This window comes from Lutra lutra, chromosome 10 (genome assembly GCF_902655055.1).
Source record: "Lutra lutra chromosome 10, mLutLut1.2, whole genome shotgun sequence".
Lineage (NCBI taxonomy): Eukaryota > Metazoa > Chordata > Mammalia > Carnivora > Mustelidae > Lutra > Lutra lutra.
This window is the reverse complement of record NC_062287.1, coordinates 14,868,355-14,892,075: the sequence shown is the minus strand read 5'-3', so window position 1 is coordinate 14,892,075 and position 23,721 is coordinate 14,868,355. Positions and strand designations below refer to the sequence as shown.

Genomic DNA, 23,721 nt, shown 5'->3' with positions numbered 1-23,721 from the left:
TGCATAAAATCCTTTCTCGAATTTCACAGGTTTTAAAATTCATATTGCATGCTTTCAAGTAAGCTTGTACTCTTGAAGTCTTTGCAGGCCTCACCACACCCTCCTGCCTCACCCTCATTTCGGTCACCTACCTTTCCCTGAAGGCATCTGAGCTTTCAACCCCTGCTTTCAGGACATCCCACTGCTTTTTAATCTGTCCGGCCTAGAAGACCCTTCAGGATCTGGCCTCTGCTCACCTCTCCCCATCCTCTAAATACTCCAACCAACCTGAACTACTTTTACTTCAAATTTACCAAGTTCCACTTTGTCTCCAGGCTGTTTATATGCTGTGCTCATTCTCCCTCCTCCTGCCCTTCATCTGGCTAATTCTGACTCTGGTCTCAATTTAGGTGTAATTGCCTTTGGGAAGCCATACCCCTTCTGTGCCGCTCCTGCTGGCTCTCCGTAGGTACTCTATCTACTTCCTCTGTAATGGCACTTATCACACAATGATATCATTACCTACTTTTGAATTAATAAATGCATTTATTAGGTGGCTTAGGATGGGTCAGGCGGTGAGGTAAGTTTTTTGTTTTTTGTTTTTAAGATTTATTTATTCATTTTAGAAGAGGGGAGGAGCAGAGGGAAAGCAGGCTTTGCGCAGAGCATGGAGCCCAACATGCGGCTTGACCTCATGACCCTGAGATCATGACCTGAGTCAAAACTAAGAGTCAGATGTTTAACTGACTGCACCACCAAGGTGCCCCTCGGGTAAGTTTTTGTGTATATATATAATCTCCTTTTGTCTTCACAATAACTTTAGACAAGGTACTATTATTATAATTTAAATTTTCTATGTGAGGAATCAAGTCTCAGAAATATAAAGTGGGGGCCCCTGGCAGGCTCAGTCGATAGACCATGCAACTCTTGATTTCAGGGTTATGAGTTCAAATCCCACATTGAGCATGGAGCCTACTTAACAAGAAATACGAAGCTATTACATGATCCAGGTTAAATACAGGTCTGTCTGGCCCTGAAACCTGCGCTCCCAACTAGTTAGGTTACTACTACTCTAATCTGGTTCAGAGAGCAGCCGTCCTGTCCTTCTGGACTGAGACCTGGCCTTCCCCAGGCACCTGCTCTCTCATGGTGCCCATTCAGACCCTTCATTCTTTTATTATTTTTCCCCCCATTTTAAGTAGGGTCCATGCCCACATGGGACTTGAACTCACAACCCTGAGACTAAGAGTTGCATGCTCTACCAACTGAGCCAGCCAGGTGTCCCCAAGATAATTCATTCTTTCATGCCATGTTGTGCACAAGGTCCAGAGGCTGGGAAGCATTGTTGTGGAACCCCACAGCTTCTCCCAGGTAGGACGATCAGATTTAGCAAGTAAAAATACAGAAAGCCAGTTAAATGTGAATTTCAGGTAAACAACAGGTTATTTTTTTGTTCAAGTATTGTCTCAATGCAATATTTGAGACATATTTATATAAAAAATTATTCTTGGGGCACCTGAGTGGGTCACTTGGTCAAGCATCTGACTCTTGGTTTTGGCTCTGGTTGTGATTTTGGTCAGGGTTGTGGGATCAAGCCTGTGTCCTGCTCTGCACTGGGCATGGGGCCTGCTTGGGATTCTCTCTCTCTCCCTCTGCCCCTCCCCACCCTGCTTGCACATGCATAGCCTCTCTCTCTCTCTCTCAAATAAATAAATAAAATCTTAAAAAAATTATTCTTTGTTTATCTGAAATTCTAATTTAACTGTGCATACTGTATTTTATCTGGGAACCCAGCCCCATGGCCATTCCATTTCCTCTGAAAGCCCCTCTATTTTCAAACCGTCCTACTCACTGTCATCTGTTGCCCCATTCATTCAACACACACTAAAGACCCAGGTACTTAGTATGTGCTGTGATACAACACATTCCCTACAGGAAAGGCAGAGAAATGACTTCCTTATGAGTTGTTAGTCCTCTTACTATTTTTAAAGACATACTCTGAGCACACAAGCATGCTCTAGTTTTCCATGCCTTTAAAATAATTGTCAGTCCTGCTCTCCCTTCTCTGAATCACCCTATTTTTCTCCTCTGCTCAGCCAAGATTCGTAAAAGAGTATGTCTCCAGTCCCTCACTTTCCATTCATTTGAAAGAAAGGATAAAGAATAGTGATTAAGGGACTCCTGGGTGGCTCAGTTGTTGGGTGTCTGCCTTCGGCTCAGGTCATGATCCCAGAGTCCTGGGATCGAGTCCCACATCGGGTTCCCTGTTCAGCAGGGAACCTGCTTCTCTCTTTCCCACTCCTCCTGCTAGTGTTTCCTCTCTCTCTGTTTCTTTCCGTCAAATAAATAAATAAATCTTAAAAAAAAAAGAAAGAATAGTGATTAAGAATACAAATTTTGTTGTCAGAATATCTGGGTTTACATCCAAACTGACTCTTGCCATTAGTAACCCAAAGTGTTTCCTTCCTTTAAGCATCAATTTCCTTGCCTGGGAAAAGGTAACTGTGCCTGCCTCACTTCAGAGGGCTGCCATGAGCAGTAAATTAGATGCTTCACATAAAACACTTAGCACATGCCTGGCACATAAAAAGCATTCAATAAACATTAGTATTGTGCCACCAAAATCTATATTCTGCCCTGTAGACTACCAAAAATGCTCTGGCCAACGTGAACAATGGTCTTGACATTGCCACACCCAGGGACAGTTTTCAGTCCTCATCTCACTGGACTCTTGTGACTCTTGACGCTACATCTTCCTTGAAATTCCCTCTCTGGAATCCCCACTTTCTCCTTGCTGTCTCTCCTGGCCTTCTTTGTTCCATCCTCTTCCTCTGCCTACCCCCACCCCAACATGCTCTTTTTTGAGTTTATCCTTTCTTCTCCTGCCTCAGTTCCACTCACCTTTCGTGGGAGGTGATGTCCACTCCGGTCATTTAACTCTCATCCTTATGGAGAATATATCTTTCCTATCTCCACTTCTGACCTCTCCCCTGACCTCCAGTTCTGAATCTCCAGGTGGATACCTATAATATACTGAATGCTTGTGTCTCCCCAAAATTATATGTTGAAACTCCACTCCCAATGTGATGGTATTGGTGAGGTTTCTGGGAGCTCATTAGGTTATGAGGGTAGAGTCTCATGAATAGGATTAATCCCCTTCCTTATAAAAAGATGCCAGGGAGCTAGCTAGCTTTCTTTCCCACCAATGAGAAGTCAACTGTTGTCACATCCCAGGGGAAAGCTATCACCAGAACCTGACTATGCTGGCATCCTGATCTCAGACCTCTGGTCTCCAGACTTGTGAGAAAGAAATTCCTATTGTTAATGAGTCACCCAGTCTATAGCATTTTGTATTACAGCAGTCTGAACTAAGACAGTGTCTAAGGGGCATCTCAAACTCAGCATTCAATTTACCCATCTCTGAAAGTATATACCCATCTCCACCTTGAAGCCTGATCTGCCTTTTAGATTCTAACAGTGGGTGTTGCCTCCAAACTCACTAAGTCCACAGACCTAGACACCCTGACATCATTCTCTCTCCCTTCCTCACCCTTCTTTCCCAAATCCAACCCATCTCCATGTTTTGTCATTTAACTTACTGTTGATCTTTCAAATCTGCTTTCTCTTCCTTAGACCTCATGCTGGGTAGAGGGTGGATGGGAGGGACCAAGGAGACCAGTTAGAGGTGTTTTCAACAGTCTAAGGGAGAGATGATGAGAGCCCTCCTAAGTGATCTCCTTGGACCCTCTAAAACCCATCTCTATTGAACTGCCAAAGTAATAGTCCTAATCTCCCATTAAGTCACCCCCATCTTCGAAATCTTCAGTGGTTCCCCTTCACCTACAGAATAATATGCAAACTTGAATGCCGACACACAGACTGTCTACAGAGCGACTCCTGACTGGCTCTCAGGACTCAGCTATTGCCACTTGTCTCCCCAAAACACGTGTACCCACCTAAGCTACTTGGGGGGGCACTCCCCATCCTGGTCCACTTGTTATTGACTGTGGCAGTAATGCTCTTCCATCTTGGCCCCTTGGACCAATCCCTGCTCAACCTTCAAAATCCTGCTCAGAATTTCATCTTGAAAACTTCCCTGAAATACCACACTCCTGCCCGCTTACAGAATTAATTATTCCCTCCTGGGTAATCTTTCCAGGCTTAGCACATTCCTCCTCCTCCTCCTCCTTCTCAGAAGCTCATGTTTTCATTAGAATGCATCGTTATGTTATTTTGTTCATATGTCTATCTTTGCTACTACTAGAGTGTGAAATCCTTGAGGTCAGCTATCTGCTTTCATACATATTTACTCCTCAGAGTCAGTACCACTCCTGGCACATGGTGGATGTCGAGTTAATGTTTCATTTTGCTTTTTATTTTTTTATTTTATTTTATTTTTTTTTTTAAGATTTTGTTTATTTATTTGACAGAGAGAGACCACAAGTAGGCAGAGAGGCAGGCAGAGAGAGAGGGAGAAGCAGGCTCCCCGCTGAGCAGAGAGCCCGATGTGGGGCTCGATCCCAGGACCCTGAGATCATGACCCGAGCCTAATGCAGAGGCTTAACCCACCCAGCCACCCAGGTGGCCCCTCATTTTGGTTTTTAAAACTATGTTTTAAAAAATGATTTTATTTATTTATCTGGCAGAGAGAGACACAGAGTGAGAGGGAACACAAGCAGGGGGAGTGGGAGAGGGAGAAGCAGGCTTCCCGCTGAGCAGGGAGCCCCATGCTCCCTGCTAATCCCAGGACCCTGGGGTCATGACCTGAGCCGAAGGCAGATGCTTAATGACTGAGCCACCCAGGTGCCCCTGAGTTAATGTTTATTCAACTGAGCTGCAGTTCTGCACAGGCAAGTCACGAAGGTGGAGGGACAGAGAATATTGAGAGAAGGGGGGTGGGAGCTAAGTTTGGAGAGGCTGGGAGAAGAAGGTACCTTGCGTGCTAGTCTGTGAATGCTGGATTTCACCCATGGAAAACTGCAAATAGTAGGATCTTCAAGCTGGAGAGTGATTTGGACAAATTTGTCTTAAGAAGCCAGTTCTGGGGTGCCTGGGTGCCTGCGTCAGTTGGGCATCTGACTCTTTATTTTGGCTCAGGTCATGGTCTCCGGGTCCTGGGATTAAACCCTATGTAGGGCTCCACACTCAGCACAGAGTCTGCTTGTCCCTCTCTTTCTGCTCCTCTCTGCTGGTGTGCCCACTCACTCTCTCTCTTTCTCAAATACATAAATAACTAAATAAAATCTTTTTAAAAAACCCACAAGAAGTCAGTTCTAAAAGCAGGAAGGGTAGATTGGAATGGAGAGAAGACTGGTATGGGAGAGGTCATTCTGAGGACTGTTGCAGTAAAGCAGGCAATAGATAATGAATATGTACATCAAGATAACGGCAGTGGGTATAGACCAAAGAGCTAAGTTGTAAACAGTACTTTTTTTTTCTTTTTTAAAGATTTTATTTGTCTATTTGACAGACGGAGATCACAATCAGGCAGAGGCAGGAGGAGAGAGAGGAGGAAGCAGGCTCCCTGCCGAGCAGAGAGCCTAAAGCGGGGCCCTGATCCCAGGACCCCGAGATCACGACCCAAGCCAAAGGCAGAGGCCCCAACCCACTGAGCCACCCCGGCGCCCCTTTTTTAAGATTTTATTTATTTATTTGAGAGAGTGAGAGAGAGAGAATGGGGGAGAGGAACAGAGGGAGAAGCAGACTTCAAGCTGAGCAGGGAGCCCCACTCGGGGCTCAATCCCAGATCCCTGGGATCATGACCTGAGCTGAAGGCAGACACTTAAATGATTGAGCCACCCAGGTGCCCAACAGTATTTCTGAAATAAAGATGGATCACTTTAATTCAGAGGAGTAGGATCATGGGAGGAATGAAGGATGAGACCTCTAAGTTTCTGGCTTAGATGGCTGGTGATTCCGTTAAACGAGATACACAGGACAAAGGGGCAGGACAGTTTAGGGGTTCTGCCACCGTCAGACTGAAGAGCTGGTGAGACAGCCACAATAGTATAGAGGCACTCTGTGGGGACACAAGGCTGGGGGCTATGCATCTGAGCCCTTGTCCACACACTAATTAATGCCTGGTGACCTCACGATTGTGGGTGAGACCACCTTAAAAGAAGAAAGAGAATGAGGAAAAGTAGGGCTTTTTTTTTGCGAGCCAAGAAAGGAAACTATGGAGAAACAGTGCATAACAATACCCAGTGTGCTAATGTGTGTTTGATAAAATCCCACGAGAGGTTTGCCCTTATTCTGCAGGGAGTGAGAGGACAAAGAGAGCTTGGGGCAGTCCAGCTTGAAAAATCCTGTGCTAAACAAATCTGAACACATTTCTTTCATTTAGGATTTTACATTTAATATATTAATCCACACTGTAAATTTCCCAAAGGGAAACATATTCATTCATTCATTTTGTAAAAATTAAACATCTTTTATGTGCTGGAATTATGGGGCTAATGCAGTAACAGAGCAGACAAGATTCCTGTTCTCAAGAATTTACATTCCTCAGGAAATTCAGACATTAACTAATTAAACAAATTAATTAACTGCCATTCTGCGAAATGCTACGGAGTCGAAGTACAGCGTAGTACAAAAGCGTCTAATGGGAGGACCATGAGACACTTGTTCACTAGCACAGTCAAGGGACTAGTGTTTTGTGAACAAAATTGAGGAAATCTGGCCGTGGAAAGGTCAAGTAGGCTGAGAACTGGAGCGTATGTCCTTGGATTTAATGATAAAGGAGTCATTGATGATACTAGTGAGAGCCGTTTCATCAAGTGGGAGCTGCTGAAGCCTAGACAAATAATCTACTCTTTGGCGGTCTAAGAGAAGAAACTACGCAGCAGGGTGGAGGGTGGGGGGAGAGGCACAAAGTCTAGGACAAGCTGTCTTTAGTCCGGGGACTCTTACACCAATTTACAAGTTGAAAGAAAGGAATGAGAAGAACTTGACAGTTTGCAATTAAAGATAATGACTGAGGGCACTCATTCGTGGATTCACTTGCAAATTTAGTTTGTTGTATTCTCTGCCCTAGGGACTGTCCTAGGCACTTGGGGTACAACAGGGAACAAAATATTATGTGGTTCCTGCTCTCCTGAAGCTTATGTTCTAACAGGGAAGACGGCCAGATCAGCCTGTGAAGAAATAACACTCAGAACTATGATAAGGATTGTGAAGAGAAGAAGGCAGTAGGGCGCCTGGGTGGCTCAGTGGGTTAAAGCCTCTGCTTTCGGCTCAGGTCATGACCCAGGATCCTGGTTTTGAGCCCCGCATCGGGCTCCAGCTTCCCTTCCTCTCTCTGCCTGCCTCTCTGCCTACTAGTGATCTCTGTCTGTCAAATAAATAAACAAAATCTTAAAAAAGAAGAAGAAGAAGAAGAAGGCAGGTCCTGGGAGGGAGGGTGGGGTGTGTGTAAGGGGACGGAGGTCTTGAAGGAATGACATGTTTTTGGAGATAGGAAGAATAAGAAGGAACCACCTGTGTGAGGAGGTGGGGGGATAGAGAAAACAGTAGATACAAATGTCTTGAGGTGGGAACGAAGTTTAGGTGTTCCAAGAACTCCCAAGGGCCGTGGTGGGTACAGCAATTTGGGCTGAAGTAGGAGGGGTGGGCGAGATTCAGCTCACGCAGGCTCTTCGGGAATGTGGAGCGCACTCTCAGCTCCTCGCGAAGCTGCTGAAAATGGGCGGTGGGGATGCTCTCAATTACATTAAAAAATATATCACTGAGGCCGTGTGGAAAACAGATTAGGGGAAGGCAAGAGGGAGTAAAGAAGGGGGCCAGGTTGGGCACTACAACAGTCAGGAGGCCAGTGAAAGGCAGCTCTGGGGGTGAGGAGGGAGGCCCTTGGGGTCACACGGAGAAGACAGATGCAGGAAACATTTTAGAGGAGGAACCCAGAGGCCTTGGTGATGGATTGGAAATGGGAGGTGAGGGCACGATCTCAGACGAGGAAGCAGAGATTGAGATTATACGTCGGCCTTTGGGCAAGGTTGTTTTTGAGAAGGAGACAAAAAGGGAAGGTGCCATTGACTCCAGAGCCTAATTAATAAGCATTTACCTAGCACCTCCGAACACCAGGCACGCCAGGCGGCGGGATAGGTGTTGGGCATACAGAGGAGACCAAGGCACAGGTACATCCAGTCCCTGTGGAGGGCAAACCTACAACCGCATTAACTCTGACACCGACTGATTGGCACATTAGTAGAAATTTGCACGGTGAGGGCACAGGTGTGGAGTGCTTCACCCCGCCTGGGAGGGGAGAGATATCGGGGAAGAAGGTGAGGCTGGGTTCTGTGGACAATGAGTCTACAGGTGGGGAAGGAAAATGAGAGCACTTTCTCTAGGACATCGATTTTTCTGCATGAAGAATGAGGCAGTCACCATCTGGGAGCAGGTAGCAGAGGCCTGGAAGGAATGCTCTGTGTTCTTGGTTGTGCTGTCCGTAGGTGAGACGGCTGGGTCTGCAGCCTCCAGTGTGATGTCCGGGTTCTAGTCAAAGGAACTTTTTTTTTTTTTTAAAGATTTTATTTATTTACTTGACAGACAGATAGGCAGAGAGGCAGGCAGAGAGAGAGGAAGGGAAGCAGGCTCCCGGCCGAGCAGAGAGCCCGATGTGGGGCTCGATCCCAGGACGCCGGGATCATGACCTGAGCTGAAGGCAGAGGCTTTAACCCCCTGAGCCACCCAGGAGCCCCTAGTCAAAGGAACTTTTATCATCCAGAGAGATATCATCTAGGGCCTGGGTATATCCCTGCCTACCAAATCTTTTTTAAATTAAATTAAATTTATTTATTTGAGAGAGAGATTGTGTGAGGGAGAGGGAGAGGGAATCTAAAGCAGACTCTGCACTAAGCACAGAGCCTGATGTGGGGCTCGATTTTTCGATCCCGTAACCATGAGATCATGACCCGAGCCAAAACCAAGAGTTGGATGCTTAACCAACTGAGCCACCCAGGCGCCCCTCCACCCCCCAAATCTTAATTTCCCCCAAGTTACTTATTATTACTCTGTGACTCATTCAACAGCATTTAGTAAGTATTTACTGTGTACCTGGCATAGAATAAATGAATGAATAATGAGTGAATGGACAAAAGAATAAGTGGTTGAATGAATGGACAAGAGTTACACCTTGTCATTGACATTAGAAACAAGGTTTAACTGAAAATTTGGTAACAGTTCTATGTTTAGCCGCCCTACCTTTAGCATCAGAACAGGCTAGCCTGTGCACCATAAACATGAATAGCATTTGCCATGAGTCAGGCCCTATGCTAAGCATTTCACGTATGTTTCTCCTTTACCCTTCTTACAATCACCCCAGAGGCAGATGCATCATGCTGATGTTACAGATGAGAAAACAGGTTCCTGGAGGATAGATGGCTTAGGGATTCAAAGCCAGGTCTAATTATTCCAAAGTCAGATCTCAACACTATATATAGTTTTCATTCTTTCCCACTTCCAAAAGACACAGTGCTTTTGCATAAACATTACTTTTGAACCTGTGCCCTTTTAATTACTGAAAATGTTAGGAATGGAGGAATCTGGAGCTCCTACTTTTGCTGGCTGGAAGAAGAACATGCATCTACAAGGAGGGACGGCGATCTTTGATTCTAGGGCCACTGACTGTGGACACCTAACCTGATATTTCCTCCCATTGTTATCATTTCACTCTCTCCTGCAAATTAATGCACTGAAAAGTACCGGGCATGTCAATATCAAGCAATTTTACAGAAGAACTAGTTCTGCTGTAAGATGTGATACTTGTCTTCAATGAGCTTCCGATCTAGCACAAAGAAATAAGGCCTCGAAAAACTCAAAGCAAACTAGCCAGAGTGTTCTTGGGGACTAGGCAGGAAGACATGACTTTTGGCATCATCTAGGGTAAGGAAAATAAGATTAATTGACTGAATCCTTTTTTTAACCTAACATACTATGTGTTAGATACTGTGCTAGACTCTTCACATACATGATCTCATTTTAATGCATCATCCAATCCAATTCAACAAACGCTTGCGTGCTTCTGCTCTATTTATACAAAATGCCTTACTGTGTGTTATTGGTCAAAGAAATATGAACATGACTTTGTTCCTGTCCTCAACGAGTTTAGAAATTAGACACATATACAACTGGCTATGATTCAGGGCTATAAATATATTGGTTTTACAACTTACTATCCAAATTGTGATACTTTTGAGAATCAACAGGAGCACCATTAATAATTACTGAGGACAAACATAAGCATAAACCCAAACTGTTCTCAACAAACCAGGTTGTTATCACCTTAGCAGTGAAAGAGCTGGAAGTGGTGGGAACACAAAGGAACAGTTGGGATGAATCAGGGAAGCCCAGGGGTAGAAATGGATTTGAGCTGGGCTTGCTGCAAGGGAGGGTACAGACAATACGCATGTAAACAAAATAATTTCAGGTTGCTTAAAAGGGGGGTAAAGAGTGAAGGCGGGTAGGGAGGACTACTTTAAAAAGCATGGTCGGGGGTGCCTGGGTGGCTCAGTGGGTTAAAGCCTCTGCCTTGGGCTCAGGTCATGATCTCAGGATCCTGGGATTGAGCCCCGCATCGGGCTCTCTGCTCAGCAGGGAGCCTGCTTCCTCCTCTCTCTCTGCCTGCTTCTCTGCCTACTTGTGATCTCTGTCTGTCAAATAAATAAATAAAAATAATAAAAATAAATTAAAAAATAAAAAGCATGGTCAGGGGAAAGCATCTCAAAGGGGGTAACATTAAGCGGAAACTTGAATAATAAGAAGAACCAAGAAATTCAAAGACAAAAGAAAAAAAAAATCACAAGAGTAGTCTTATCCCAGCAGTGATCTGAAGGTCAGTAGGGCCAGCCTCCTACTCATGGGGTTTGGGTTGAAGTAATAGCAGAGAAGCAGAAATGGAAGTAAAACCCCAGAGCAAGAATGGATATCACCTAACATAATTCCTGCTAGTTCCTCCCTCGTCTCCCACTCACCTTGTTAACAAGAGTGAGAAGCAGGCTTACCACCAAGCAGGGAGGCTGATTCAGGGCTCAATCCCAGGAACCTGGGATCATGACCTGAGCCAAAGGCAGACGCTTAACGACTGAGCCACCCAAGGGTCCCTGGATGTTTTATTTAAAAAGGGATAGATGTCAAGGCCAGATTAGCTTGAGGTTGGAAGTGTGGCACTTCATCCTCTAAGATGGGAATAATCAGAAGTCTGTGCAAGGGAGGTGGAAAGTTAATGAAGCTTCCTTGGTAAGGCTTTGATTTGAAGGTGAGGTATGGATAGAAGAGATTTGGAATGCTACTGTGGGAGGAAAAATGTCCTTTAAAAACAGTGGTTCTTATCCTCAGCTGCACATTAGGATCTTTGGGGGAGCCTTAAAACAGAAGATGATGCTGGATCCCCTGCCCCAAGGATTCTGATTTAATTCCTTAGGGATGGGGCTCCGGCACCCGTGTTTTCCAAAGTGCCTGTGTTGACGCTAATGAGCACATGATTGGGAAACACCAGTGAGGCTTGCAGAGCTGCAGAAAGGGCTCAGCTGAGGTGTGGGAACAGGAATTTGTCGTGGAGCCAATCAGCTAGGTTACGCGCCTCTCTCCAGCACCAGCATTCCTGGAGCAGAAGCTGTGAAATTAGAGCGTAGCACTTGTTTATCTGAGGTTGGTAAGGCACCAAGCTGAAGAAGTAAGTGAAAATAGAGGCTGGAGAAAAGAAGAATTGAATTGGACTACCAGAGGCTCTAATCCAATAGACTAAAAATAGATTCAGACAAAATCTAATAAAATAATAATAACAATGCCAAGTAATTTTTTTGAGTGCTATCTACAAACTACTAAAATAAGGGATTTATGTAAATTCTCATTTATTCTTACATAGCTCTAGGTCCTATTATCCCCATCTTATAAACAGGGAGTATGAAGCTTAGAAGTTCAGAAAAGTTTCCCAGGGCACCTGGCGGGCTCAGTAAGTGGAGCATGCAATTCTTTTTTTTTTTTTTTTAAGATTTTATTTATTTATTTGACAGAGACAGCAAGAGAGGGAACACAAGCAGGGGGAGTGGGAGAGGGAGAAGCAGGCTCCGCGCTGAGCAGAGAGCCCGATGTGGGGCTCGATCCCAGGACACTGGGATCATGAACTGAGCTGAAGGCAGACGCCCAACCCTCTGAGCCACCCAGGTGCCCCTGGAGCGTGCAGTTCTTGATCTGGGGGGTTGTGAGTTGGAGCCCCGTGTTGGGTGTAGAAATTACTTAAATAAACAAACAAACAAATAAATTATTTATTTTAAAATTAAATTTATTTAATTAAATATTTATTAAAATTATTTATCAAAATAAATCACATATACATGTATTACATATATAAAATTTATTTTTATATATTTTAATATTTATTTATTTTAGAAGATTTTATTGATTTGACAGAGATCACAAGTAGGCAGAGAGGCAGGCAGAGAGAGGAGGAAGCAGGCTCCCTCCCCACTGAGCAGAGAGCCTGATACAGGGCTTGATCCCAGGACCCTGGGATCATGACCTGAGCCGAAAGCAGAGGCTTTAACCCATTGAGCCACCTAGACGCCCTAATTTATATATATTTATATATAAATAATATGGAGTTAATATATGGAGTTAATAAGTGGCAGAACTGGGATTTGAACCCATAGCTGCCTGACTCTGGAATCTGAGCTCTGGCTGGATGGGAGCAAGGGAACGGGAAGGTTTTACATAGAGGAAAGAAAATGAGAGGTTTCTCAAGGGAAACAATGGAAGGTGAGGGGATGGGTCTCCTATCAAGACAGCGGAGCCCCAAGTGTATTGGAGGAAGAGTGAGAAATCAATTGGCTGGGCACATTGGCAGTCCCAATCTGTCAATGGAGTACAGACTCCAGGTGGAAAAAGAAACTAGGAGATATTAAAGGGTCATGTTGGGGGTGCTTGGCATGATAAAGAGTAATGTTTAAACTTCATCAAGCAGATAAAGGGCTAGAAGGTCACTGGGGAGACCTCCACCCTGAAATACTCTTTTCTCCCCATGTTCCCTGTCTTGTCCTGGTAGCTACAGATGGTATTTAATCCAATCTTGGCACTCAGGACTGAAGAGACCACCCACTCTTCAGCTATAAGGTACCTTCCCAGAGCTCATACATAAGATCCCAGTCTATCTTCAAAGACCAGTAAAAGTCCAGCAAAATGACTAGTGGCAGGAAGTCAGGGGGGACACTAGTCATGATTGTTGCTACCCCTGCAAGAAAAGGTTATTCAGGGGCACCTGGGTGGTACAGTTGGTTGGGCATCGTGATCTCATGGTCATGGGATCGAGCCCCGGGTTGGGCTCCGTGCTCAGCAGAGAGTCTGCTTGAGCATTCTCTCCCTCTTCCCCCCCACCCCCAACATGTGCAAGCCCTAACTCTAAAATAAATAGACAAATTTAAAAGAGAGAAAGAGAGATTATTCAGAAACATAGTTTTTTTGTTGTTGTTGTTGTTTTTTTGTTTTTTAGATTTTATTTATTTATTTGACAGAGATCACAAGTAGGCAGAGAGGCAGGCAGAGAGAGAGGAGGAAGCAGGCTCCCTGCTGAGCAGAGAGCCCGATGCGGGACTCGATCCCAGGACCCTGAGATCATGACCTGAGCCAAAGGCAGAGGCTTTAACCCACTGAGCCACCCAGGCACCCCAGAAACATAGTTTTGTTACAAGGTCCTGGGTACAAAGGAAGGATGGTACACATACAAATACCATGACCATTCCACAAGGTCACCACGGACCCCCATCAACATTACCTGTCAGCAACCGGCCCTGAACTAATTCAGAAATACCCAAGGGGACCAAGGCACCATAGATGGAATGGTGGAAGTTCTTTCTTGATCTGAGTAGACCGAATTAAATTTGTACCTAATGAGCTGGACTTCAGATTTCAATGTCTTCCTAGCCATGCATTATTTTCAGATTGATGAGTAAGTTAAAATTGTTGGTGCACCTCGATTTTAGGAGAACCAAAGAGGCGATGTGAATAGCTAGGATTCTCTGGGTGCTGACCAGAACAATGCTGAAACTTAATGAGATTGAAAGAAACCTGGTGAGCGGAGCTAGCTGGTGGTGGTACCCTGGGAATGGAGAGATTTTTTTTTTTTTTTCTGTCAAAGGGAATATAAATTCTGCAGCTAAAGCTGGCAGTTTGGGGAAAATGTGTTTAACCCACCCACTTCCTCTCTGTTTGTAATATTGCTTTCCTACTTTTCAACTTAAGTTTATTCTAGAAGTGGAACATTTATTCCAACAAAATGTGCCTGGTGTGGTCTCTCAGTGATTAAAGACATCTGCTTAGTATGCATTAACTTCTGTGTAGTACTTGTACCTCTCTGAGGATCGCTTTGCTAAGTCCTCAGTAGCCTGATGCTGCTTCATTTTCTTCAGGTGTATAAGTTAAAGCAGCAATTTTTACCTGCGATGGGTCCAAATAAAATTGTACTTGGCATCTTGGGCTCATTAGCCTTTAGTCTTGGTTAGCAATTACCAGATGTTGCTTTGAGCATATTTGGAGAAGAACTTTAAATGTTGAACCTTCTTTTGGAAAATCAAAATATTATCCTGCAAACCATGAAAGGGAGAAATGCTGTACTATAAAGCTTAGGCAGGTGTGATATAATCATGTTACTGAGGATATAGTATGGGCAAATCTTTTTTATTCTAAGTAATGAAGTAGTTGGAAATTAAAAAAAAACCAACTATCATGTTTCCTTAAAAAAAAAAACTCATAGAAAGCTAAAAGTGTGAAATCCATTTTAGCATGTTGAAAACATTTGGGGTTTTTAAGATAGTATCACAGATGTATATATTCCAGGTTGAAATTACTTGGAATTCTAGATTCTAAATATTTTAAGTTGAAGTTTAAATGAAATCAAGTATAAATTAACCTGTGATTTTTTTTTCCCTTCTAGTTATTTTTAGGTAAGTAAATGAGGACAGGACATGAGACTGACAAATAATATTTGCTGGGGGGACCCATTATTGTGATCAAATTCCAAGTAGCATTTTCTAGTTGCAGCTCATGACTTAAAAAAAAAAAAAAAGAATTCTGTTGTATTTTAAACATGCTGAAAACCTCAATTCTATATATGACTCTTTTTAAAAATATCTTTCCTGCAGACCAGTTCTCTAGGAGCCAGCCAACAAGGCAGACCTAACACTTTAGCTAACAGCTTTATAGTTCAAAACCCAATAAGTAGGATACCAGGGAAAAGCCAGTGACTAAAAACAAAGTAGAAATGACCAATATATCTTGGGAAGCACTTTACTACAATTAATAGGTGACCTCACTGGGGACAAGATGCCCTCCAGAAGCCATAGTTACCGCACATCACCCAAACTATCATATTCAATATTAACTAAAAAGCCAAAGGATCAGAATTGTGATTTTTTTTTTTTTTTTTTTTTTAGAGAGGGGTATGGAGCAAGTGGGGGTGGGGGGAAAGTGGGGGGTAAAAGATGGGGCAGAGGGAGAGGGAGAATCCTAAGCAGGCTCCACACCCAGCACAGAGCCCAGTGCAAGGCTCCATCTCACAACCCTGAGTTCATGACCTAAGCCAAACTCAAGAGTCTGAGCCTTTGTGTGATATTTTAAAATATAACTCATAAATACAAAGATCCTGTGTACATTAGCAAATAATTCATCTGTATTCCTAAAGTGTCCCATTTTCTATGATTCTCATTAATCTGTTTGAACTAAGAAGAAAAAAACTTGTATTGAGATACTGGGATTGGACCTACCAACCACTGAAATTGAACCCAGAAGAAAGACCCCATGATTCATAGTTTAATTCTGCACCATCTGTGCTTCTCACCACAAAACTGCAAAGGGCTAAGTTTTAAGGATATCTGAGTGTCTTGCAAGAACATTCAGGATCATTAAAGGTTTTAACCCTGGCAGATTTCAAGGTGAGAACGGGGTCGTCTATTTCATATTCCCTCCTCAGTCTTGTTTTTGGTCTTGACCTCAGCCAGGCCCCTTTTGAAGGCATTCACTTGTGAACGCAATCCTTTCCTCTGCCTAGTCTCGTTTTTTGAGTGGCCTAGGCAAAGAAATCCATCACCAGGCAGTGGCCAATTTTAAATCCTTAGGCTCCTCTCCCTCCCATTTACTTTCTACCCTCCTTCCCCTTGCATTTCCTGCTACTTGGAAAGACAGGCCTCACATTTTAACCTTTCATTAACAACTTAGCCATCCTCTCTCTAGAATGGGCACAAGGTGCAGGGTTATTCCCTTTCATGAATGATGGTATAAAAAAAATCTGGGAGGGGGCATCTGGGTGGCTCAGTCCTTAAGGTCTGCCTTCGGCTCAGGGAATGAACCCTGATTGCCAGGATCAAGCCCCTCATCGGGCTCCCTGCTCAGCAGGAATCCTGCTTCTCCCTCTCCCACTTCCCCTGCTTGTGTTCCCTCTCACTCACTCTCTCTCCAATAAATAAAATCCTTAAAAAATCTGGGAGATGACATGCTACAAATTTAGAATTTAAAAAATTGTAAGGGGAACCTTCTTCATAACCTCAAGGACAGGCTGTTCACACTTCTCAACCACCTTTGCATTGGCTGTGTGGAAATAAAGACGACCAGAGGAGAACAGGCGATTTATTCAGAGCTTGCTAAGCATGGCAGGCGGCCACCTTCATTTAGTTTGGTGGAGACTCAGAAGCAGGCAGTGAAAACAGGGAAGTCTCGAGGCGCGCTCTGATTGGAGGTCGTTGGCATGAGGAAGCAGGAGGCAGGCTAACTAGAAGCGGGGCGTGTGATGTGATTGGTTTGGGGAACATATTTGGCTTTCTCTGATTGGCCCCGAGTTGGAAGCAGGGGCAAAAATTGGGGAAGCTGGCAGTCAATGACCAGAGTGCTGCTCCTTGTGGGCCGATCCCGGGCTACCCGGGGCAGCTTGCTGCAGGGACTGGGGTCGGAGGTGTGTTGTCACACACGGTCTGGCCATTGTCCTATCCAGTCTGTCTCTCAGTTGGGTGAGGCCCAGGTTTTTCTTTTCCCTTGGCCCGGCCAGCTTCCTAGCTTCAGATTTTTTGTTTTGCTTGGAACCAAACAGTGCTCCCGATATTTCCGTTACGTGGAGACATTAGGACATGACAAGGACTTAGGAGACAGATACAGAAATACATTAAGTAGCTTTCTAGTGAGGGTCAGGCAGGCGGGAGAACGAATCGCCCTCGGCCGCCTTCTGGTTCCTATTTCCATGAGAAGTGACTCCTCAGCGCTTTCCCTTCCTATCCAGGAGGCTGGCCCTCTCGGGCCGAGAAGGTCGCAGCCCCGGGCCCCCGCCCCCTATCCCGTGCCGTCGCCCCCCTTCCGGCCCCCACTCCCGGGCGCGCGCCGACGCCTCCGGGCCACTAGTTCCGTGCGTTCCTGGACGGAAGCGCGCCCGGAGGGGCTCGGCTGCCCCCCTGTCCCCCTTTCCCCCTCCCCCAGTACTGCAGCATCCTCTGCCGCCCGCGGGGGACTTCAGGCCAGCTCTCCCGTTCCCGAGCCGCGACCCGGACGCCTCGTTCTCGGAACGCGTCCTTGCTCGGGAACAAGCAGCTCATCCTCTGGTCACAACCCCTGCTTTCCACCTGGCGGGGAGCGAAGGCAGGGCACAGTCTTCCCAGCCATCATTCCCCACTCATTTCTCCTCAGCTGTGAAAAAGCTAGCTCTCCTTCCCATTCAGAAAGGAACCCGACTTCCCCTTCGAGTCTCAGTCTCTGGGGTCCCCAGTCGATGTGAGAGCACGGCCGTCCATTTTCTCCTCAGGGAGGCTCCCCGGCCCGCATTCCTCCCGCCGCGAAGCCGGGGAGGCCGTGACGCCGCGACAAGCGCGGCGGCGGCGGCGGCGGCGGTAGCTGAGTTCTCGCCATTTTGAGTGGAGGAGGAGCCGCGGCCGCCGCCATGCGGACAGGCAGGGGGAGGGGGAGATGAGGGGGAGGGGCGGCGGGCGAGCGGGGGAGGGGCAGAGCAACCGAGTTAGCTCAGCCCGGGCGGCGACTCCGGCGGCGCCATGAGAGCGGGCAGCGGCGGAGGTAGGGGTGGGCGGCCGGGAGAGCCGGCGGGCGCGGGCGGCCCTGCGGAGCAGCCCCCGGGGCGGGGCGGGGGCGGGGGCGGGAGGAGGAGGCAGAGGCTAGGGGCCGGGTGGGGGCGGGCGGAGGTTTCCGAGGAGGAAGGAGCCGCCGCCATTTTGGGAGCTTCGAGTCAACAATAAAGGACCGAGGGTGCCGAGCGGGAGTGGCCTCGGTGGTAGGACTCGGGCCCGAACCTCGGGGAGTGGGGTGAGGTGGTGAGGTCGAGGTCAGCGGTGCGGTCGGGGCCGCGGGAAGCCCCTCGGCCGGCGGGGGAGGAGGCGCTCTGAGGCGGAGGCCTGAGGCCTGGCCGGGCCCCGGGGAGGAAGGCGGACGGCGGGCGGCAGCCCTGTGGGGTGGGGGCGCCTGAGAAGAGTCGAATATGGGAATGTCGTGCGCGGTGGGGTCCGGAGAAGGAGCGGGCGAAGTACTCAGAGGAGCTTTGTGGAAGACGAGGGGATGTGGGACCACAAGGTGGCAAGGACTTAGGGGGATGGTGGAGGTTATAGGGTACGAGGCGGCCCTATAGGGGGCGGCAGGGATATGCAGTGTCGGAGGGCTGGTTTCGGAAGAGGACCCGCTGCTGCTTGCTTGGAATAAGGCCTCGTAGGTCGGTAACAGGAGGGTGATTATGGAGCCCCCGAGTCGTGAGGGAAAAGGAGGGGCTTCCTCACTTAAGGGTTTCTCTTTGGGGCCTTACAGGGGGAGTCCCTATTGTTTCCTACCCGCGGAGTTGGTTCCCTGCTCTTGTGGCGCAGCTGCGATTATAGGGCCCCAGCCCTTTTGTGTTTATGGTCACAGAGGGCTGGCTAGAAGTGTTGGTTTGGGGCGGCGTTTTGGGGAGCAAGAAATTATTGCCCCACAGTTACGGGGCTCAAATCATTGGCTTGTTTCTTTCCCTCATCGCTCACTCCCTTTTCTCTACCACAGTCCCCTTTTCCCTTCAGAATAAAACAGTCCCTCCAACTTGCAGACCGAGCTTAGAGAAACTGCGCTGCATTTGCAAACAAAAGCTCTTGTCTGAGATGACGAGAGTGTTTTGGGTGTGAAACTGTCAGTTGCTAACTACAATTTGGGAAGTGCTGTAATTAACTCCGCGAGGGGCTCCTCCCAACTAGTCTACGTTTCGTTCGTATTTTTGAAAATGTAGAATGTAACTTGCAAGTCTAAATTGGGAAGGGGTAGGAGGAATATTTCCTTCTCTGAGACATAAAGCTGCAGTGCAGGTTTCGGTTCAAGTAAGAAGGGAGTAATAGTCACATTTTGGATCTAGGGAGATAAATGGTCTTAGGTTTAGAGCTCGAGGGGCAATAATGATATCTTTTAATCTTTAGAGGTTGCCCTCTTCGTTCTCTTAGTGCTTGGAGAACAAGTCTTGTGTGAACTCCGTGGTTGTTGATCATAATATAAATCTGTCAATACAGGAAACCATTTACCACCTTGAACTGAAATTAGGTGGCTGGTAACCACGGTGTGCTTAAGGCATCAGATTCTAAGAGACTTAGAAATATACAGCTTTGTGTATATGATAACCAGGATTTGCTTCTGAGCAACTTTATTTTCAGTTTTTAAAAAAGACATAGCCAGTTGACTTTTAGAAAAGATGTATTACTTTGGAATTCTTGGTATTTGCAAAAAAAAAAAAAATCAATAATTCGCAGTTTTTGGTAAGGATTTATAAAGGAGTTTAAAAAGAACAAACCCAACAGAGGTAGTAGTCCTTATTTTCTGGCCTTTGTAAATTGTTTTTCTTTACTACATTTCAAGATAAGAATTCGATTTTGGGACTAATTAAAAATGGACATTGGCCAGTTTTTTTTTTTTTTTTAAGATTTATTTATTTGATAGAGAGAGATCACAAGTAGGCAGAGAGGCAGGCAGAGAGAGAGGGGGAAGCAGGCTCCCTGCTGAGCAGAGAGCCTGATTCGGGGCTCCATACCAAGACCCTGAGATCATGACCTGAGCCAAGGCAGAGGCTTAACCCACTGAGCCACCTAGGCGCCCCAGGCCAGTTCTTTTTTAAAACAACTGTTTATTAGTACTCTGGGTTTCTTGGAAAGATTGGTTAAAGTTACCAGTGTGTTTTTTTTCTTTCACAGATTTATCTTTTTTTTTTTTTTTAAACAGGCAGTTTCCTTTTTGTGTTTTTGTAGATATTTTTAATAACAGCAGATATTTTAAGTTAGGATACACTTATTGAAAAGTGTTATTGAAATGTATGTAGCTAATAGTTTTTTAATATTCAGATTTTATTAAGGTAGCTAAAGATTCTTTTTGGCTGTTTCTCAAGTGAAGGATTTTGACATGTAGACATGTCTGTATCTCTTGACTTCTTCAGTTACTGTTTTAAGGGGCAAAATTTAAGAGAAAAAATAATTCATTTTTGTAAAGTTGAACCTCTGGTTAAAATTCATAAAGGCACAAGTTATTTTTTTTCTGAAAGCATAGTATAGCACTTAATTTCAAGAGTTTGCAGTTGCTGTCAGAAATAGGAAAAAAAATGAATTGTCTTGCCTTGTTACAAGATACGTAGATTTACATTAATAAAATAGTGTGATACTTCATTCAGTTGTAACACAATTAAGTATAATGAATCATTGACTTTTCGAGGTGGCAAAGACTTTTAGAGTATTCATCAGGGAGGAAACTGAAGGAAGAGATTGCCATTTGACAGCTAATGCTAATTTAATCACAATATCTTTCTACCTAATCTTCTCTGGGTTACTTTGAACTGACAATTTTAAATGTTTGAGATTGGTCTCATTTGGCTTGGTGGAGGTTTTTTTTGTTTTGTTCTTTTTTTCTTGGGGGGCGGGTGGTTTGAGGCAGTCCATCTTTTTGTGTCTCTTCCTAGCCTGACTAGTGTTTTGGTCTAAGTACATCTGTATTCTTATTTAATAGAATGATTTCCTCTAAAGGGGTTCTTTTAAAAGGGCAAGTTTTTTCTAACTTTCCTATGTTTGCTAATTAAACTTTCTCTTTGTTTCAGATTGAAGTGAGTGAATTCAGATCTATAACTCAACCTTGTTAGAGGGCTTTTTAAAAATAAAAAGTTGATTCGGTGCATGAGAGCAAGTTACTGCTGCTTACCGTTCAGAGACTTACAGGTGCTTGCCTGCATTGCAATAAAGGACTCATATATTGAGCAAGACTTATATTTATCTCTTCATTTTGGAGAGCCTAATAAACTGTTATTACAGTTTCTCTACTGACTTTCAAAAGTTTTGAAGTTTGAAAGAGACATCTTTACAATTAATACAGCATGAGCACGGCCAGAACAGAGAACCCTGTTATAATGGGTCTGTCCAGTCAAAATGGTCAGCTGAGGGGCCCTGTGAAGCCCAGTGGTGGCCCCGGAGGAGGGGGCACACAGACACAGCAACAGATGAACCAGCTGAAAAATACCAACACAATCAATAATGGCACTCAGCAGCAAGCACAGAGTATGACCACCACTATTAAGTAAGTGTTAGAATGAATAATAAACAGACTTAGGAGACCAAGGTGGTATCTTTTTGCTACTTTGTTGTTGACTACTTTAAACCTTATTTTAACCATTTTGTTTGCAAGGAAAAGACAGATGACTGTTTTATGGCGGTTGGGTATTTGCAATTGAATAATGTATTTTTGTCATAATTCAGGTTCATTAACAAAATATAGATACAGATGATATATATTCATTTTGTATACATTACTGTTTGAAACATTTCTGGCTTTCATAATTAGCTTGGATTCATCCTGTTTTTGCCAGTATGGCTTTTTCCCTAGTGTTAAACTGTACCTTATCCTAGTTTAAATAGCAGTTAAAGCCAGTTTCAAGTTTTAAGTTTTTTTTTTTTTTAACTTTTTTTAATTAAAGATTTTATTTATTTATTTGACAGAGAGAGATCACAAGTAGGCAGAGAGGCAGGCAGAGAGATAGAGGAGGAAGCAGGCTCCTTGCCAAGCAGAGAGCCCGATGTGGGACTCGATCCCAGGACCCTGAGATCATGACCTGAGCCGAAGGCAGAGGCTTAACCCACTGAGCCACCCAGGCGCCCCTCAAGTTTTAAGTTTAAAGACTGTCCCAGACATACTGAGAGAAAATTTATCCATAACTTTTTCTTTTTTTAAGATTATGGAACTTTAGTTTTCTACTTTTAAAAAAATAAGCTTTCTCCTTTTATACACAAGATTACAAGCCATTATATATTCCTAGGGTTTTCAAGATTTTGAACTCTTGGAAATGCATGGAACTGAATAGTTCCAGGCCCCTTTGTTGACTCTAAAAACTTTGTTGCCTCATCTTACTACAGAATATTTTTTCTTTTAAATGTGCTGTCCATCATCTAAGTGTACACTTTATTTTTTCTTAAAGATTTTATTTATTTGACAGAAATCGCATTAGGCAGAGAGGCAGGCAGAGAGAGAGGGGGAAGCAGGCTCCCCGCTAAGCAGAGAGCCCAAAACGGGGCGACACAGGGCTCCATCCCAGGACCCTGGAATCATGACCCGAGCCGAAGGCAGAGGCCTAACCCACTGAGCCACCCAGGCGCCCCTAAGTGTACACTTTATTACTGTTAACTATCACTCTAAGATTCAGTTAATAGAAAATTAACATTGAAGACTTGACCAGGGGCACCTGGGTGGCTCAGTGGGTTAAAGCCTCTGCCTTCAGCTCTGGTCATGATCCCAGGGTCCTGGGATCTAAGCCCTGAATCAGGCTCTCTGCTCATCGGGGAGCCCACTTCGCCCTCTCTCTCTCTGCCTGCCTCTCCACCTACTTGTAATCTCTGTCAAATAAATAAAATCTTAAAAAAAAAAAAATAGACTCTTGACCCCATTTCATATTTGACTTTTAATATCTAGCCATAGAGATCGATCTATTCTCTTGACATCTTCATATGATGTTGAAACTGGGTCACTGAACTAATGTGTGTTATATTACAACCTAGGTCTTTTCCATGCCTAAAAAGCACTCTAAAGAAGAGTAGCACTTACAAGCTACCAGAATATCATATAGATGGTTACTTGAATGTGGTTTGCTAGTGACCTCTAAGAGTTAATTTCCATTGGAATTGGTTTGGTCATTGGAAGAATTAGTATTAATGCATATTCTGTTATTGCATATTCTATTTTTAAGCTTTAATTAGTATAGAAATTAAGAATATTCTCTAAATTGTAGTTGTGTCTTTTCAATATATGAATAGGCTAGCAAGATTTAGGCTATTTTTAAACGTAAAGCTGTGTTATTTCATTATTTTCTACTTAAATTCTGATTTCAGACAACAGATTTTGCTTTTTATTTTTGGTCTGCCTGGGATTAATGGTGGTTTTTGTTAGTTTTTTTTTTAAACTAACATATAATGTATTATTTGCTTCAGGGGTACAGGTCTGTGAATCATCAGTCTTAAACAATTCACAGCACTCATCACAGCACATACCCTCCCCACCATCCATAACCCAGACACCCTATCTTAAGATAAGAGTCTCTTATGGTTTGTCTCAATGGGTTCTTTTTCATTCTGTGGGTTCTTTAAATCTGTTTGTCCATAAATAAATAAATAAATAAATAAATAAATAAATAATTTAAAAAAATTTTTTTAAAGATTTTATTTATTTATTGGACAGAGAGAGATCACAAGTAGGCAGAGAGGCAGGCAGAGAGATAGAGGAGGAAGCAGGCTCCCCACC

At 44.5% G+C, this 23,721-nt stretch overlaps 1 protein-coding gene across 6 annotated transcripts in view; it reads left to right on the top strand.

Annotated features, from left to right (window-relative positions):
- Nucleotides 1-17,922: 17,922 nt before the first annotated feature.
- DDX6 (DEAD-box helicase 6) overlaps nucleotides 17,923-23,721 on the top strand; it is a 34,847-nt gene continuing 29,048 nt past the window's right edge. For 2 of the 6 annotated variants that reach the window (XR_007120863.1, XM_047690788.1), the window contains exons 1-2: nucleotides 18,150-18,258; nucleotides 21,038-21,510. Coding sequence is in view for 5 of the 6 variants with exons in the window: in XM_047690788.1 (XP_047546744.1) it covers nucleotides 21,311-21,510 (200 nt within the window). In the remaining variant the exon portion in view is untranslated. Of the gene's footprint in view, nucleotides 18,013-18,089; nucleotides 18,259-18,334; nucleotides 18,659-21,037; nucleotides 21,511-23,721 lie in introns of those variants that run through there. The other 4 variants (XM_047690785.1, XM_047690784.1, XM_047690783.1 and 1 more) reach the window with 4 other exon arrangements.